This window comes from Schistocerca serialis, chromosome 8, assembly GCF_023864345.2.
Source record: "Schistocerca serialis cubense isolate TAMUIC-IGC-003099 chromosome 8, iqSchSeri2.2, whole genome shotgun sequence".
NCBI classification, from domain to species: Eukaryota; Metazoa; Arthropoda; class Insecta; order Orthoptera; family Acrididae; genus Schistocerca; species Schistocerca serialis.
Window position 1 is genome coordinate 435,973,645 of NC_064645.1, and position 19,005 is coordinate 435,992,649.

The 19,005-nt window shown below is 40.3% G+C and overlaps 1 protein-coding gene across 2 annotated transcripts in view; it reads right to left on the minus strand.

Moving 5' to 3' along the window:
* Positions 1–19,005, minus strand: part of LOC126416493 (protein EFR3 homolog cmp44E) — an 85,147-nt gene that overhangs the window by 5,575 nt on the left and 60,567 nt on the right. For both annotated transcript variants that reach the window (XM_050084233.1, XM_050084234.1), the window contains exon 15: positions 12,409–12,536. In XM_050084233.1, coding sequence (XP_049940190.1) covers positions 12,409–12,536 — 128 coding nt within the window. The remainder of the gene's footprint in view (positions 1–12,408; positions 12,537–19,005) is intronic.

The following is a 19,005-nucleotide window of genomic DNA, read 5'->3' on the forward strand; positions in this document are numbered from 1 at the left end:
TTACACTGGAAATTTTTATGCCCTGGGTAATCCATTTTACTTTATTTGTCATTTTATTGCTGCAGAGTTGCAGAGTCTAGGTGGAAATGTTTCATTAAAGACACCAAGAAAAATATTTAGAAATTTCTCAAAGTTTTCGTCACTTGAGTTAGAATGATCAAAAGGCCATGTTTTCTCTTTTAGCTTCTCACTAAATGTTATCAAGTTTTCATTGCTAAAGTTCCTGGTCATATGGGTTCTCATACGTGAAATGTTTCTGTCTGTCTGTGGCAGCTCAATGAACAATGCACAATGATCTGAAATACCTAGATCTAGACAAAATTTATGCACATCTTCATACACATAATTAGTTAGAACATTCTCAATACATCCTGCTGATTGCCATTGTCTATAGCATATTCAAAGAAATTCGATTTGAAAGCATATTTCTTTGCTAAGTCAATGAATCTTGAAGCATGGCTACTATCACGTGCGATATCAATATTAAAATAAGCAGCTATTACAATTTTTTCTTCTTTTTTTCTGTACAAAGGTCTTCTAGCATAATTTGAAGCTTAGATAAGAATAGATGTTGTTGACATTCCTGGAATTCTGTATACTGAGATTATTATGACATTTGCTAGTGAGTCCACTATTTCTATACAACAGCTCTCAAACTCACAGTAGATTTATTGGTGGCCAACTCCTTCTACTCCATTGATGAATTTCTTAGTAAAACCAACTGATTTGTATATAAGTACAACATAACTTCTGCACAATTTCAGTGCAGTAATGTGTTCACTGAAAATTTGTGTGTGTGTGTGTGTGTGTGTGTGTGTGTGTGTGTGTGTGTAAGTATAATCTAACTTCTGCACCATTTCAGTGCAGTAATGTGTTCATTGTAAATAAGTATTACAGTAGTTGTATTACATGTTTATTACCTTATAAATAAATAAAAAACGTTTTTTATTTTAAATTCAGTGCATTATTATTTGTAAAATGACTCTTAGTGTTCATTAAAAATGACGATCATTCCACTTGGGACCTGTGGAATGGTACATTAGCTTATTTGTTTTAGTTGTAAATATTTGTCATGTATTGTTGTTTTTCTGACATGTTCCACATCCAGGAGGACCTCCTCACTACGGATCAATTGGAATGAAAGTAAATCAAAATCAAATCAAAATCATTCTTCAATGTATCAACTTAACAGTGAAATAAGTGTTACACCAATAGGTGGTGTGTTAAAGCAATGACAGTGACTGTTCAATTTATTTGAAGGACTGTGAACTATGTAGTTATCTTTTTACTGCTCGTAGATGTTCAACATAAAACTATTAATGAGGCTTATGGAAAGTTTAAACAATAGTGCACTGGCCATACATATATAACTGTGTATTATTGGGGGTGGTGCCAAATGAAAGGAAAGTATGGTGAAACGCAAATGTGTACCTGTCGGCTACAGTATTTACAGTAGTCAGTCTCCAAATTACGAACCCCATTTTTCAGCCAATGTAGTAACGCAGTACATCAACACTGAGGACAACAAAAGAAATAAATAAATGCAGGTGGAACCGCTACAATGTCAGTTGTAATGAGCAGAAAGTGGCACTTATTAAGAACTTTTTTAGCTTATACTGAAATTTTGTAGTTGGGGTCAGAATGTATTTCAATAATACTGCTGTTGTTCAAAAAGTTTTGCCAGTGTAGTCATGGTAGTACAGTTGCTTCCATCTGGTTTTACTATGAGAACTTTGTTTTCTGAACACTTACAGTTGATGTATTTGAATGATTAATGGAAAATCTCATATATAAAGATGTGAAACAAATACTAATAGAGGGGCTGGCCAGTACTTACCTCAGCTCAGTACAGCCGATAGATACACAAAACAGAACAGAAAATTTACATTCCTAGCTTTCGCAACTTTGTTCCTTCATCAGGGAGGAAAGAGGGGAAAAAGGGGATAAAGGGAAAGTGGATTCAGTTACTCACAACCCAGGTTATGAAGCAACAGAGAAAGGTAAACAGGGAGGGTAGTAAGGATGGAGGCATGGTCGTCAGAGGGAAGCCAAAGATATCCTGCTGAAGTACTGTGCCAGGTTCAAACCAAAGATGATGCATACAGAAGTAAAGAGGTATATAGTATAAAGATAAACACAACTACGTAGGAAGAAAAGATGCGTGAATGGCTAAAGAGGAGAGGGGAAAAAGAAGAAGACTGAAGAGTAAATGGGAGTGAGGTTGGTTAACGTAGGTTCAGTCCAGGGGGATGGCGGGACGTAAGGATGTGTTGGAGTGCAAGTTCCCATCTCCGCAGTTCCGAGGGACTGGTGTTGGGTGGGAGAAGCCAAATGGCACGTACGGTGTAGCAGGTTCCTAGGTCCCTAGAATTATGCTGGAGGGCATGCTCTGCTACTGGGTATTGGACATCTCCTAGGCGGACAGTTCGTCTGTGCCCATCCATGCACTCAGCCAGTTTAGTTGTCGTCATACCAATGTAAAAGGCTGTGCAGTGCAGGCATGTCAGCTGATAAATGACATGTGTTGTTTCACATGTGGCCCTGTCTTGCACTGTGTATGTTTTACCAGTAGCGGGGCTGGAGTAGGTGGTTGTGGGGGGATGCATGGGGCAGGTTTTGCAGTGGGGTTGGTTACAGAGGTACGAACCGCTGGGTAGAGAAGGTGGTCTGGGAATACTGTAGGGTTTGACAAGGATGTTACGGAGGTTAGGGGGGTGACGAAAGGCAACTCTGGGTGGTGTGAGGAGAATATTGTCAGGGGATGATCTCATTTCAGGGCATGACTTCAGAAAGTCATATCCCTGGCGGAGTAATTTGTTGATGTATTCGAGGCCAGGATAATATTGGGTGACAAGGGGGATGCTTCTGTGCGGTCTGGGGGTAGGAACATTGTTGTTGGATGGGGAGGAATGTATTGCTCGGGAGATCTGTTTGTGCACAAGGTCTGCAGGATAGTTGCGGGAGAGGAAAGCACTGGTCAGGTTATTGGTGTAATTGTTGAGGGATTCATCACTGGAACAGATACGTTTGCCACGAATACCTAGGCTGTAGGGAAGGGAGCGTTTGATGTGGAATGGATGGCAGCTGTCAAAGTGAAGGTACTGTTGTTTGTTTGTGGGTTTGATGTGGACAGAGGTGTGGATGTGAGCTTCAACAAGATGAAGGTCAACATCCAGGAAGGTGGTTTGGGTTTTGGAGAAGAACCACGTGAAATTTAGATTCGAACAGGAGTTGAAGTTATTGAGGATATTAAAGAGTGTTTCTTCACCATGGGTCCAGACCACAAAGATGTCATCTATAAACCTACACCAGGCCAGGGAAGCAACTGTTGGGTCTCCACGAAAGCCTCCTCCATGCTGCCCATGAAGAGGTTGGCATAGGACGGAGCCATCCTGGTTCCCATGGCCATTCCCCTGATTTGTTTGTAGGTCTGGCCTTCAAAAATGAAGTAATTATGGGTGAGGATGAAGTTGGTAAGTGTGATAAGGAAGAGGTTTTTGGAAGATCTTCAGGTGGGTGTTGGGAGAGGTAGTGTTCAAGAGCAGAGAGACCATGGGTATGTGGGATGTTTGTGTAAAGAGATGTAGCATCTATGGTGACAAGAAAGGTTCCAGGTGGGAGGGGAGTGAGAACGGATTTGAGGCGTTCTAGGAAGTGGTTTGTGTCTTTGATGTACGATGGGAGTCTGCGGGTGATAGGTTGGAGGTGTTGGTCTACCAGAGCTGAGATACGTTCTGTTGGGGCTTTGAAGCCTTCTACAATGGGACGGCCAGGATGGTTCTCTTTGTGGATTTTGGGTAATAGGTAGAAGGTGGAGTGATTAGGTTTATGGAAGCCGTTGTGAGGCCTTGTGAGAGACCTTGGATTTTTAGGATTTTCTGCAACTCAGTCTGGGTGGAGGGAATGGGATCCTGGGTAACAGCTTTGTAGGTTGAGGTGTCGGAGAGTTGATGCAGTCCTTCTGCTACATACTCCACACGGTCAAGTACCACAGTTGTGGAGCCTTTATCTGCCAGGAGGATGACAATAGAGCGACCTGTTTTCAGCTCCTTAATGGCATGGGAATCAGCTGGGGTGATGTTGGGGGTTGTCGGGATGTTCTTCAAGAAGGACTGGGAGGCAACACTGGATGTGAGGAATTCCTGAAATGTCTGCAAGGGATGGTTTTGGGGGAGGGGAGGAGGATCCCTTTGAGAAGGTGGTCAGAACTGTTCTAGACAGGGTTCAACACTGGGTTTAGTATTTGGGGGCTGTGTTTGGGTGGTGAAGTGATGTTCCCAGTTGAGGTTCCGGGTGAATGGGAGGAGATCTTTAACCAGGGAAGTGTGGTTGAATTTAGGCATGGGGCTAAAGGTTAAGCCTTTTGATAGAACAGATATCTCTGGAGGAGAGAGGGATCTGGATGAGAGGTTTAGAACTGAATTGGGACTGGTGATATGTGGAATTTGACTGTGGTTATAGCTGAGATTTGGTCTGTGTGGGGTATGTGCTGGGATTGGGAGATTGAGTAGGGTGGCCAGGCTAGGTTTGTTGGCTATGAGGGTGGTTTGTTGAAGGTGCTATTGTGGTTGGTGTTTGTGAGGGATAGGGAGAGGGACCCCACTTCTTAGGTGTTGCACTAGCACTGTGGATAATTTTTTCAGGTGGTGTGTGGCATGGAACTCAAGTTTACAGCTGGCTTCTAGAACGATGTTCCTGAGTGTGTTCTCCAAGCAGGGGTTTGAGGGGTGGATGAATTTGAAGAGAGATAGGAGCTGTTGGGAGTGGTGGTTACACGAAGTAGTGTAGAGATTCAGGACAAGTTGGGTAAGGGCTAAAGATTGAAGGTTCTGGAAGTCCAGGAGAGACTGGTGGAAGGAGGGATTGCACCCAGAGATGGGAACTTTTAAGGGAAGGTAATTCCAAAGGTTAAGCACGCCCGGAGGAAAAGTATGTGGGATTGCGGTTTGGCTAGGGTGAATGCATGTTTCCAGAATGAATGTAAATAATGTGGTATAGGATTAGGGTACATATTGGGTAACTGGTGGTTAGGGAAATTAAATAACTAAAGTTAAATAGTAATAATAAGAAGGAATAAAACAAGGAGGGAAGGACGAGAAAGAAAATGTGTTGGTAATGTTCAATACCAAAGGAAGACCACTAAATAAGAAAAGTACAGATAAAGGTTGACCAGACCAAGCAATATGTCCAAATCAGGGGCAACGAACACACGTTGCTCAAAAAAAGATCGCAAGTGCTGCAAAAAGGATCGAGAGTGGAAAAAAAAAAAGTGAGTGATAAAAAAAGATCCTTGTCAAACCCTACAGTATTCCCAGACCACCTTCTCTACCCAGCGGTTCCTACCCCTGTAACCAACCCCACTGCAAAACGTGCCCCATGCATCCCCCCACAACCACCTACTCCAGCCCCGCTACTGGTAAAACATACACAGTGCAAGACAGGGCCACGTGTGAAACAACACATGTCATTTATCAGCTGACATGCCTGCACTGCACAGCCTTTTACATTGGTATAACGACAACTAAACTGGCTGAGTGCATGAATGGGCACAGACGAACTGTCCGCCTAGGAGACGTCCAATACCCAGTAGCAGAGCATGCCCTCCAGAATAATTCTAGGGACCTAGGAACCTACTACACTGTACGTGCTATTTGGCTTCCCCCACCCAATACCAGTCCCTCGGAACTGCAGAGATGGGAACTTCCACTCTAACACATCCTTTCATCCCGCTATCCGCCTGGACTGAACCTATGTTAACCAACCTCACTCCCATTTACTCTTCAGTCTTCTCGTTTTTCCCTCTCCTCTTTAGCCACTCACGCATCTTTTCTTCTTACATAGTTGTGTTTATCTTTATACTATATATCTCTTTACTTCTGTATGCATCCTCTTTGGTTTGAAGCTGGCACAGTACTTATAGTAGAATATCTTTGGCTTCCCTCCGACGACCATGCCTCCATCCTTACTACCCTCCCTGTTTACCTTTCCCTGTTGCTTCATAACCTGGGTTGTGGGTAACTGAATCCACTTTTCCTTCATCCCTTTTTTCCCCTCTTTCCTCCCTGATGAAGGAACAAAGTTGCGAAAGCTAGGAATGTAAATTTTCTGTTCTGTTTTGTGTATCTATCGGCTGTACTGAGCTGAGGTAAGTACTGGCCAGCCCCTCTATCTCTTTGTTAGCAGTTGATGATTTTGATCATTTATAGTGCATGACTGTTTGATATGTGGTTATGTATAATATTACTACCTTTAAAGTCTACTACATTTTTTTCACTTGAGTTAAATTTTGCTACATCACATGCCACTTTGGTGTTTGCAAGAGATTTTAATATTGTTTTTAGTGTAGTGGTAAGATTATGTTTGACCCCACTGTTCATGAGCTCAAGTTCATCATCAAAATTTGTGCCAGTTTAATTGATAAATATATTGTAAAATTTATGTGGACACACATTTGTTCTTCCTAGGGCATGGCTTCACTGTTTTATATTTAGAGCTCTTAATTCTCTTTGTGCCAAGGTAAAAAATATTGCTGTTTTTGTTAACCAGACTATTAAAATTATGCATTAGGAAATCTTTCTTTTATAGAGTGCCCCGATTTCATTTTTGGTCTACAAAAAGCAGCTTAACAGTTACAACATTCAACACAGAAATAGTTTATCTCTGTCTACATTTTGACATTCTGCTCAGCAAATAACTGCAATATATTTTAACATAGCGCAAAAAGAAGTTAGAAGCTCTAAATATGAAACATTAACATTTTCCTAAAAAACTTTCAATAGGTTCTCTCTCAAATGGTACCATAGCTTACCGTATTTACTCGAATCCAAGCCGCACTTTTTTTCTGGTTTTTGTAATGCGAAAAACTGCCTGCGGCTTAGAATCGAGTGCAAAGTAAGTGGAAGTTCTGAAAAATGTTGATAGGTGCCGCCACAACTAACTTCTGCCGTTGAATATATGTAGTGCTACACAGGCATGCTTTGCAGGCACAAAGATAAATACTGGCGCCAAAATGTCTGTGTCAGTAAATAAATTAAAAAAAGGGTGCAAGACGAGCTTTTTTCCTCCGTTCCGAGTTTCGACCACTGTATTTTCATACATTATCCAACGAAGTAAATACAAATTAAGTATAGTTCATCTTCGAATTTAGCAGCATTTCAATGTACTACGAAAATCCGACTGGCAAGACTGTTTGGGATATTTGTCAATACGGCCAACTCTATGTTCTGAATTTTTTCTTACCTGTGAGAAGAGATGGTTGCTAATAGGAACTTTTATGAATTGTGAATCACATGCAATATTCTCTTCACCATAAGAATAATACGAATATAAACATTTTGCCATGTATTCTTTCGTGTTTGCTGCTTTCTCATTTAAAACCTGTCTGCCTTAGAGTGAGACAACAGCAAACGCAGAAGAATATACATATCATGTCATTATCAGTAAACTCTTCCGGGCTAAGTTGCCGTGGTCGATCTATAGAACTTCTTCTCCCTGACGTTTCGTTCTCAACTACGGAGAACATCTTCCGAGGTGAGTCGACGACTGGCTGCTAGGAGCTGGGGCCGCCGCTTATATAGAGATCGTAGGGGGCGCCACCACACGTCACATGGCGTCGATGTGCAGCTATCTCTGGCTATCGTCTGTTCTCTCGATTGCAGGCAATCGATTGTCACGTGATTGATGCAACGTCGACCGCCATATCTTATCCAATTTTAATCCTTCTTCTTTACGATTAAAATTGTATTGATGTTTGTGGATTTCAATTGCCTCTCTATACATACGTGTATAATAGTGCGACGTCCTCGCTAGCACGCTTGTTTCACCAAATTTTATGTCGTGATCTCCATCCTTAAAAACATGTTCCGCTACTGCCGATTTGTCGATATGTCCCAAGCGACAGTTTCTTTTGTGCTCCGTCAACCGTGTATTGATGCTTCTTTTGGTAGTTCCTATGTAAACCCTGCCGCAACTACAGGGAATTTTATATACCCCTGGGGTGGCTAGGGGGTGACGAGCATCTTTTGTTGATCTTAGGCATTCACTAATTTTCTTAGTAGGTCTAAAAATGGTCTCTACCTGGAACTTGGCTAGTACTTTTCCAATGCGATCCGTGATATTATGGATGAACGGAAGAAATACTTTTCCAGCTGATGGTTGTTGCTGTCTCCTATTTTTAGGCATTTTTCTATTTGGGTGAAGTGCTCGATTAATCTCGTTTTCTGTATAACCATTTTTTGCAAAGGCCATTCGTAAATGATTTAATTCTTCTTGTAAGTAGCCTGGTTCACAAATATTATTGGCCCTATCCACTAGTGTTTTTATGACCCCCCTCTTTTGCCTAGGGTGGTGGTTTGAGTTCTTATGGAGGTAGCGATCGGTATGTGTACCTTTCCTGTAGACCTTATGGCCTAAGGTCCCATCCGCCCGTTTGATAACTGATACATCCAAGAAGTTAAGTTGTCCATTCTTCTCCTTCTCCATAGTAAATTTAATCTTTGGGTTGATGCTATTTAAGTGTACCAGAAAATCATTCAAGTCTTCTTCCTCATGATCTATGAACAGATCGATGGGGTAGCCATGGGAAGTCCCCTAAGTCCCGCAATTGCGAATTTATTCATGGAATATTTTGAACATCAAGCATTGCAGTCGGCCAAAAAAAGCCCCTCGAAGTGGTATCGGTATGTGGATGATACCTTTGTAATATGGAATCATGAGGAAGAAGACTTGAATGATTTTCTGGTACACTTAAATAGCATCAACCCAAAGATTAAATTTACTATGGAGAAGGAGAAGAATGGACAACTTAACTTCTTGGATGTATCAGTTATCAAACGGGCGGATGGGACCTTAGGCCATAAGGTCTACAGGAAAGGTACACATACCGATCGCTACCTCCATAAGAACTCAAACCACCACCCTAGGCAAAAGAGGGGGGTCATAAAAACACTAGTGGATAGGGCCAATAATATTTGTGAACCAGGCTACTTACAAGAAGAATTAAATCATTTACGAATGGCCTTTGCAAAAAATGGTTATACAGAAAACGAGATTAATCGAGCACTTCACCCAAATAGAAAAATGCCTAAAAATAGGAGACAGCAACAACCATCAGCTGGAAAAGTATTTCTTCCGTTCATCCATAATATCACGGATCGCATTGGAAAAGTACTAGCCAAGTTCCAGGTAGAGACCATTTTTAGACCTACTAAGAAAATTAGTGAATGCCTAAGATCAACAAAAGATGCTCGTCACCCCCTAGCCACCCCAGGGGTATATAAAATTCCCTGTAGTTGCGGCAGGGTTTACATAGGAACTACCAAAAGAAGCATCAATACACGGTTGACGGAGCACAAAAGAAACTGTCGCTTGGGACATATCGACAAATCGGCAGTAGCGGAACATGTTTTTAAGGATGGAGATCACGACATAAAATTTGGTGAAACAAGCGTGCTAGCTAGGACGTCGCACTATTATACACGTATGTATAGAGAGGCAATTGAAATCCACAAACATCAATACAATTTTAATCGTAAAGAAGAAGGATTAAAATTGGATAAGATATGGCGGTCGACGTTGCATCAATCACGTGACAATCGATTGCCTGCAATCGAGAGAACAGACGATGGCCAGAGATAGCTGCACATCGACGCCATGTGACGTGTGGTGGCGCCCCCTACGATCTCTATATAAGCGGCGGCCCCAGCTCCTAGCAGCCAGTCGTCGACTCACCTCGGAAGATGTTCTCCGTAGTTGAGAACGAAACGTCAGGGAGAAGAAGTTCTATAGATCGACCACGGCAACTTAGCCCGGAAGAGTTTACTGATAAAGACGCCGGCCGTGAAAGCCTACATGGAATGATATCATGTCATGTTTATACTCGTATTATTCTTGTGCCTAATAGTGATACAGTCAGAAATGAAGCACGGCAATTGACTAGACTTTTAAATCTAAGATGACTCTAATTTCTGTGCAGAATGCTATGTACTAAAGAGGCGTATGCAAAGATTTTCAAACGGAGAAAAATTTTCGCTAAACTCTCGTTCAGAACATCTTCTATCATACGCATTCTATTATTTGGTTCTTGTTGATCATTATCAAAGAAAGCAGCATGTTGTTATCAATGGAGAGACGTCTACAGACGTTAAAGTAACCTCTGGCGTGCCACAGGGGAGTGTTATGGGACCATTGCTTTTCACAATATATATAAATGACTTAGTAGATAGTGTCGGAAGTTCCATGCGGCTTTTCGCGGATGATGCTGTAGTATACAGAGAAGTTGCTGCATTAGAAAATTGTAGCGAAATACAGGAAGATCTGCAGCGGATAGGCACTTGGTGCAGGGAGTGGCAACTGACCCTTAACATAGACAAATGTAATGTATTGCGAATACATAGAAAGAAGGATCCTTTATTGTATGATTATATGATAGCGGAACAAACACTGGTAGCAGTTACTTCTGTAAAATATCTGGGAGTATGCGTACGGAACGATTTGAAGTGGAATGATCATATAAAACTAATTGTTGGTAAGGCGGGTACCAGGTTGAGATTCATTGGGAGAGTGCTTAGAAAATGTAGTCCATCAACAAAGGAGGTGGCTTACAAAACACTCGTTCGACCTATACTTGAGTATTGCTCGTCAGTGTGGGATCCGTACCAGGTCGGGTTGACGGAGGAGATAGAGAAGATCCAAAGAAGAGCGGCGCGTTTCGTCACTGGGTTATTTGGTAACCGTGATAGCGTTACGGAGATGTTTAATAAACTCAAGTGGCAGACTCTGCAAGAGAGGCGCTCTGCATCGCGGTGTAGCTTGCTCGCCAGGTTTCGAGAGGGTGCGTTTCTGGATGAGGTATCGAATATATTGCTTCCCCCTACTTATACTTCCCGAGGAGATCACGAATGTAAAATTAGAGAGATTAGAGCGCGCACGGAGGCTTTCAGACAGTCGTTCTTCCCGCGAACCATACGCGACTGGAACAGGAAAGGGAGGTAATGACAGTGGCACGTAAAGTGCCCTCCGCCACACACCGTTGGGTGGCTTGCGGAGTATCAATGTAGATGTAGATGTAGAAAGCAGCAGTGTAAGTAACAACAAATAGCAGTCTCTTGCCATTGTTTTTTTGCTAATGAGACAATTCCTCTCTCTTTTTTTTCTTTTAATTGTAAGCAGCGCTCACAAAAGCAAGCCATGCCACGAGCGGCGACAGGCCGTAAACACAGAATGCAACAAACAATGCATGACACAGTATAGTAATACATTTTTTGCTCAGAGTGACGTAAACACCTATAACAAAGAGAATGGCACTTATCATATCAAAGAAAAATAAGCAATCAATGCAAACCAGACGAAGCACGTGAAAAAGGAAGGGTACCCCTATAAATACGGACGGAGCGCCTGACACACAGCAATGGCTACCTAGTACAGCTTAACTGCTAAGCTTACGACTCAAACCAAACTACTGTAGCTGTATTGTAATTCATTCAACCTAAATTGTGTCTCATATTACAATGGACCAACATTGTTTCGATTTGGAGGTGTGGCCTAAAACTTTTCTCTCCCCTTGAATTTCGAGTCTCAAATTTCACGTGCGGCTTAGATCGTGAAAATTTTTTTTCCTTGATTTCGAGTCTCATTTTTCAGGTGCAGCTTAGATTCGAGTAAATACGGTAATGTATTCCATATGGTTTATGCCATAACATATCGGTAACATCATGCTAAAATCTTTTAAGCTATGTTTTTGCCTTATTGAAAACAAAGCGGTATTAGAGTCACATCTTTCAACATGCATCCGACAGCTAATCTAAACAATCCATATCTTTGCTTTGTAACATATCTGTGTGCAACAAGTGCACGTTAAAACACTTGGTATTAATTTATGATCTGGCTGTGTCCATGTGCTAATTGTGACCTGCTCTCTTGAAAGACTACAGATTGTGTTGACACACTACAGCAATAATGGCACTGATGCCATATTTTGCACTAGAGAGAAAATGCCAGTATTTACAAATAATTGGGATTTTTTATTGTAAGTACAAAGACCACACATTTATGCTGTTGTTTTAACTTAATTTTAATCACAGCGAGCGTGCGCGCGCACACACACACACACACACACACACACACACACACACACACACACACACACACACACAAAAAATCCTAGCTATGCTTTCACATCCTGAAGAAAAAGGACCTACTTAAAAAAGCTTAAATCTCTTTAGTGACATTCACACTTAACATTTCCAATCCACGGCGAAAGATTGGTGATTCATGCTGCTCAAATTATATAACATTCTGATAGTATTTTGCACTTTTATCACTGTGCATAAAACTATTATTCACCGAAGGGTAACACCACTTTGACATTCAGAATATAACAAGAAAAGTACTATTTATTATGGAACATACCCTTTCAATTCCAGGTGATGACTGAGCACTATCAACATCCACCTGGAAAGATCCAAGATCAGCTACACTGCCACTGCCACTTGGACGGACAGGAGCCGATGCATCAGCCCAAGAGTGTCTATGTTGTCCTGGGGACGAAGATACACAAACTCCGCATTGATAAAAGAGAAATATCTATTATATGAAACAGTCAAATCAAATAAAATAAAATCCTTATCACCACATAACATGCCTCAGATGGTCAAAAACTGTGGCATAGGTAACTTGTCGATTCTAACATTATACAGAGTAACGAAATTATTCTAAGTTTACAACACATATGGTGTTACTTCCTGAGTGAGATATTATTTTACAAGGGTGTCATTCTAGAAATCTTCTACACATTATACAATTTCTTATCAGGTATTTTTCCAAGTTTCCTTCAGTATTTTTTAGATGTGGGTCACACTTTCCTTTTCAGATTTTATTTATAAATTTTATGTTCATACAATATGGAGTTTTTAATCTGTGGCTAGGTGATAATTAACTTGTTCTATGTCTAGTTTTCTTGTAGTGTTGCCTCCTTTTAGCTCCCATTGTGGCTAAGATGATCTATTTCAGTAGTCTAAAAGCTTTGGGCTGATTAGTTTTCTCAGACCAAAATATACATAACATAGTTTTTTTTTTTACTATTAAATTGGTGATTCTATACGAGGCATTTCTACCAATGAGACCTTTCAGCTGACTCAGCATGCTCTCAATATGAATACTCCACAATGTAATTTTATTTACTATTGCACCAAGGAATTTGATAGTTTGCAATGTCAAGTTTGTTTTTGTCTGTATAGTGTTTTTCAGTTATACATTATGCTGTTTGTTTTGTGGTGAAAGGAATAGTTTCTGTTATAGCAAAATTTAATTTAAAATTATTTTTTCTGACCCATGTCTCTACTTCTCCAAGTGTCTGTTCAAAATGACAGATTAACTCTTCTCATCTTCTACAGCAGATTGTCATTTTTGAATCATCTGCATAGAGCACAATATCAGACCAAACTTGGAGTTGTATTTCATTGATATAATACAAAAATAGTACAGGCTCTAATATATTGAACCTAATACTAATCTTGTGGAACACCTAATTGTGTTTCCAGCCAGAGGAATTTCTTGCCACTATTAGGAACATGTTATCTTTGTTACTTGTTTGCCATATAGGCCTAAATTAACTTTCATCTAAGAGATTTTTCTTGAAAACTGTAGATTATTAGCTTGGGGAGAATAGAGTCATGATTTACAGTATCAAAAGCTTTAGTGAGGTCACAAAAAATACCAGATGCACACACATTCTATTTGCAGACATCTCTGGCATTTGTGACCACTTCATTTATTGCACAAGTTGCACTGCAGCCTTTCCTAAAACCATATCAGTTGTGCAAATTAAACTGTATAATCAACTACAATTTTCTGTTTGATCATGTGCAGTCCTTTCAAAAATTTTTGAGGAAATTGGTAACAATGAAATGCGTCTATAGCTGCCAGTTTAATCTTGTTTGCCCTTTTTGGTTGAACTTCAGCATATTTTAATTGATCTGGAAAACGTCCCTCAACAAAAGACTGATCAACTGTTATAAGACAGTGGATGTGCAATACAATGACAGACATTTTTATTATTCAGGTGGGAACCTCATCCTAATCCACAGAGTTTACATTTTTTTGGACCTTTATGATATTTGTAAGTTCAGAGCTCTAAACAGGGGAAAACTTATGGCCTCTATTATTTCTGTCTGTCATAATGAAATTTCCAGATTTCTATTTAGTGGTTTTAAGTCACCAATTGTACTACAATTTCTGGAGAAGTCCTTGAAGGATTCATGTATGGAACTGGGATCTCTAACAGCTCTACTGGTTGTCATTAGTTCAGAGGAGTATTTTCCTCTCCATTTCATCGTCAACTTCATTTCTTATAACAGAGCAAATAACCCCTTTTTTGTATACTTGTTTACAGTACATTTTGCCGGTTTAACTAAAACAACCTTAAGAAAAATATTTATGTCGATCTAAGAGGTAAGACTATACCAAATACATGCATCAGCTGATGAGTCTTCACAAAACAAAAACTTTCACTGCTTTACTCTAATCTTGTAGCCTCCATGACCTTACTTGTAAGTGGCATCTATTGTGGTTTTGAGTCAAAGTCCAGTTTGATGTACCTGTACATGCTACTCTACCATGTGCAAGTATCTTCATCTCTTTGTAACTGGTGCAACCTTGATCTGTTCGAACCAGTTCCCTACAGTCAAGCCTTGGCCTCCCTCTACAATTTTTATCCCATATCAACTGATCCAGTCAAGCAAAGTTGTGGTATAAGTTTCTTTACTCCGCATTTCTATTCGGCACTTCCTCATAAGTTATCTGACCTTACACATCAACGTTCAGCATTCTCCTGTATCATTAGTGCCACCTTTCAAAAGCTCCTGTTCTCTTCTGATATGTACCATTTATTGTCCAAATTTCACTTCAGTACAAGTCTCAACTCTAGACAAATACGTTAAGAAAAGATTTCCTAATATTTTTTTTCAATTCTCTCAGCACTGATATAATTTGAATACATTGCATTACTCTTGTTTTACTTTTGTTGATTTTCATCTTAAAACATCTTACAAGATACTATCCTTTCTGTTTAATTAGTTCTTATATCAAATACTGAAGTTTAATTCACTTTCCAAATTTCTCTTTGGTTTCCTTTACTGCTAGCTCCATATACATCAGGGACAGGCTGAAAGCCTCTCCAGCTCCCTTCTCAACTACTACTTTCCTTTCATGTCTTGATTTATTACTGCAGTCAGGTTTCTGTATAAGCTATAGATGATATTTTGCTTCCCGTGTTTTATCCCTGCTGTCTTCAGATTTCAGAGAGTGCATTCAAATCAACATTGTCAAAAGTTTTCTCCCAATATCATAACTCCAGGTGTAGGTCCAATATGTCTGTGGAATGCACACCTCAGGGCATCTAGCATGAAGCTGTCCTTGAAGTAACCAAAATGTAAAAGTTTGATGTGTCACTGTGGTGTCAACTGCTGCTGCAAACACAGTAGGATGCACCACAGCTATACATTGAACATGATGGTCTTCTCTTTTGGTAGTGCCATGTGATCATCCAGAGCCTGGTCTTCTTGCAATTACATATTTTCGTAACCACTGGTGCCGGCAATTGTGCACAGTTGACAATGGCATCTTTGTCGCCTTACAGGCATTCTTGAGTAACATCAATTCATATGTCCAGTCTCACAGGTAACTAATGCTTATGACCGTTACAGCATGTATTTAAAGCAAATCTGATTTTCATCTTCACAGTGGCACTACTAGCACCACTCTTAAGAGAGCGGCACAAAATTTTAATAAACATCGTCTTTCAGTTGTAGAAAGATGCCTACCAACTTCTGTTGATGTTGCACAACTCCTCCTTGGTGTCAATTTTTTTTCCATCAATGTATTAATGTGGAATCCAAACTGATCATCCCCAAGGTCAGCTTCTACCAGTTCTTCTTGACTTAACTTGACTTAGTTCCTGTCATTCCCTCTGGAACATAAGGCCGTGATGACATCCTTTCACTTGGTACGATTTCTAGCAAGTCTCTTCACTTCACTCCAGGTGTCCCCATCCTCTGCAGCTTCTCTCTCGATCGTCCTTTTCTGGGTCTGTTTTCTAACTCCTTGAGGGTTCCAGTCTAGAACCTCTCTTTCAACAGCTCCATCTAGTTTCCTCAATGTATGCCCAATCCAGTTCCATTTTCTTTCCTTGAATTGTATATAGATTGGTTGCTGATTTGTCTCCCTCTAAAAAACTTCATTTGTCATTATATCTGGCCATCTCACATTTAAAATACGCTGGAGACAACAGTTGATAAAAACTTGGAGCTGGTTTTTAATGTGGTTAGTCACCTTCCAAGTTTCGCAACCATACAAAAGAACAGCCTTCACATTGCTAATGAAAAGCCAGAGTTTGGTCTTCTTTGATATGTTCCTATTTCTCCAAACAGGGTACAGTTGTACAAATGCACCATCTGCTTTGTGGATGCAACTACGGATGTCCTCCTCAGTGCCTCCTGTAGTCGTGACTATACTTCCGAGATAGAGGAAAGATTGGACCTGCTCTATGTCCTCTCCATTAATGGCCAGCCTATTCGTGATGGTCAAACTTATCCACATTTCTTTAGTTTTGCGAACATTTATCTTGAGGTCTGCAACTTCTGCCTCTCTCTGTAACCTGTCCAGTTTCTCTTCAATGCCTCGATATCGTTGTGTCATTAGGCAGACGTCATCTGTGAAATCTAAATCTTCGAGCCTATTACGCATCTGCCATTGCACACCTCTCTTCTGTCCCCCCCATAACTCTCTTCATCACATGGTCCAACACCAAAAGAAATAGTGTTGGCAAAAGAATACACCTTTGTCGTACTCCCGAATTAACTTGGAAAGGCTCTGTTACTTCTCCATTATGTAGTACTTGGCATTCATTCATAGTTTCCATACATTTCCTCGATGATGTTAATAATCTCCGTTGGAATGCCATATTTTGCAAGTGTATCCCACATGACTCTTTGACAGAGTCGAAAGCCTTTTCAAAATTAATGAAGGTTAGGTACAGGGTGTGTTGCCACTCCACACTTTGTTCCAAAATAATTCTGAGAGTATTGATAAGGTACACACAGCTATGGTGTTTTCTAAAACCTGCCTGCTCTCTCCTCGGTTGTGCTTCCACAGAATCCTTAATGCAGTTAAAAATGATCCTCGAAAGTACCTTACTCGGTACTGACAGTAGGGTAATACCCCACCAGTTGTTGCAGTTAGTAAAATCTCCTTTTTCGGGTATTTTCACAATAATACCTCTTTTCCAATCTGTGGTCCTTCTGACCTTCTGTAAATGTTTAGAGTACGTTTCAGCCATGACCTACTATTGTTCAGTAATAGTCACAACTGTCAATACTTGCCTTCTTTGGAATTGAAATTATTACATTCTTCTTGAAGTCAGGGTATTTTGCCTGTCTCACATACCTTGCATACTAGGTGGAATAGTATTATTACAGGGTGTCCATACTTCTTAGGGAATGCCGTCTACTCCACGTGCCTCTCCTTGACTTGTCTTTCAGTGCTCTGTCAAATTCTTCTCACAGTACCACAACTTCCATCTAATCTTCACGTCCTTCCTCTTACTTTTCATTGGACTTGTCTTTTTGCCTATTTGATCCTCTGCTCCTTTCCCTATTTAATCTCTCAAAGCTACCCATTCATCTTCCATTCTGTTTCTTTTCAATTACTGCCTGGTGCTCCCTTTGAAATTCTCAATGATCACTAGTTCTTACAATTTATTCAGGTCTCATCTTAATTTGCTTACCTTTTTGGGATTTCTTCAGTTTTAATCTGCAACTCATAACCAAAAAGTTATGCTAAAACAATCCTGTTGGAGGAACATCTGCAACTGAGCATTATACCAGAGGTTGAAAATATCGCTTCAGTTGTAAAGTTCTTTTATTATCACACAACCAGTTTCCAAATCTGATTTTGAAATTTCTGTCTTAGCATTAAGTAATCTATATATTACTTACTAAATACTCTATTTGAAATTTTCTAGTGTCTCCAAGTTTTCTTGTATGATTGTTAAAGCAAGTGTTAAATCGTGCCTGTGTAACATTCTACCATGTGGCTTCCCCTTTGATTGCTCATCCCCCCCCCCCCCCCCCCTGTCTAAGTTCTTCCATTATGTTTTTCCTCCCTTATTTCTCTTCCTATCAAATTCCAGTCCCCCTTTACATTTAAATTTCCATTTTCCTTAAAATACTGAATAATTTATTTTATCCCATTCATTTTTTAAACCTCTTCATCACCTACATGGCTGTTATGCATACATACTTGCACTACTGTGGTGGGTCTTGGCTTTATGTCTATCACGAGGCCATTCATATTAATTCTCCCGCATCCCCATTTTCTTATTAATTATCTGACCTGTTCCCATATTATGCCTATTGGACTCTGTGTTGATTATCAAGCACTCATCTGAACAGAAATCCTGTTCTTCCTACCACTGCCCTTCACTAGAGCTCCCTTTATCTAACTTCAACCTATCCATTTCTCTTTTCAAGTTCTCTAATCTACTTACCTGACTACGGGATCTAATACCCAAGCTGCTATTTCTAGAACACCTGGTTTATTTTTTCTGATGCCAACATCCTTCTAACAAGGGAACCTCCCCATCGCACCCCCCTCAGATTACCTATAAGTTGGCACAGTGGATAGGCCTTGAAAAACTGAACACAGATCAATCGAGAAAACAGGAAGAAGTTGTGTGGAACTATAAAAAAAATAAGCAAAATATACAAACTGATTAGTCCATGTGCAAGATATACTCCATCAAGGAGAGACACGATTGAGGAACACCGTGGTCCCGTGGTTAGCATGAGCAGCTACGGAACGAGAGGTCCTTGGTTCAAGTCTCCCCTCGAGCGAAAAATTTTTCTTTGCAAAGTTGTGATCTGTCCGTTCGTTCATTGACGTCTCTGTTCACTGTAATAAGTTTAGTGTATGTGTTTTGCGACCGCATCGCAAAACCGTGCGATTAGTAGA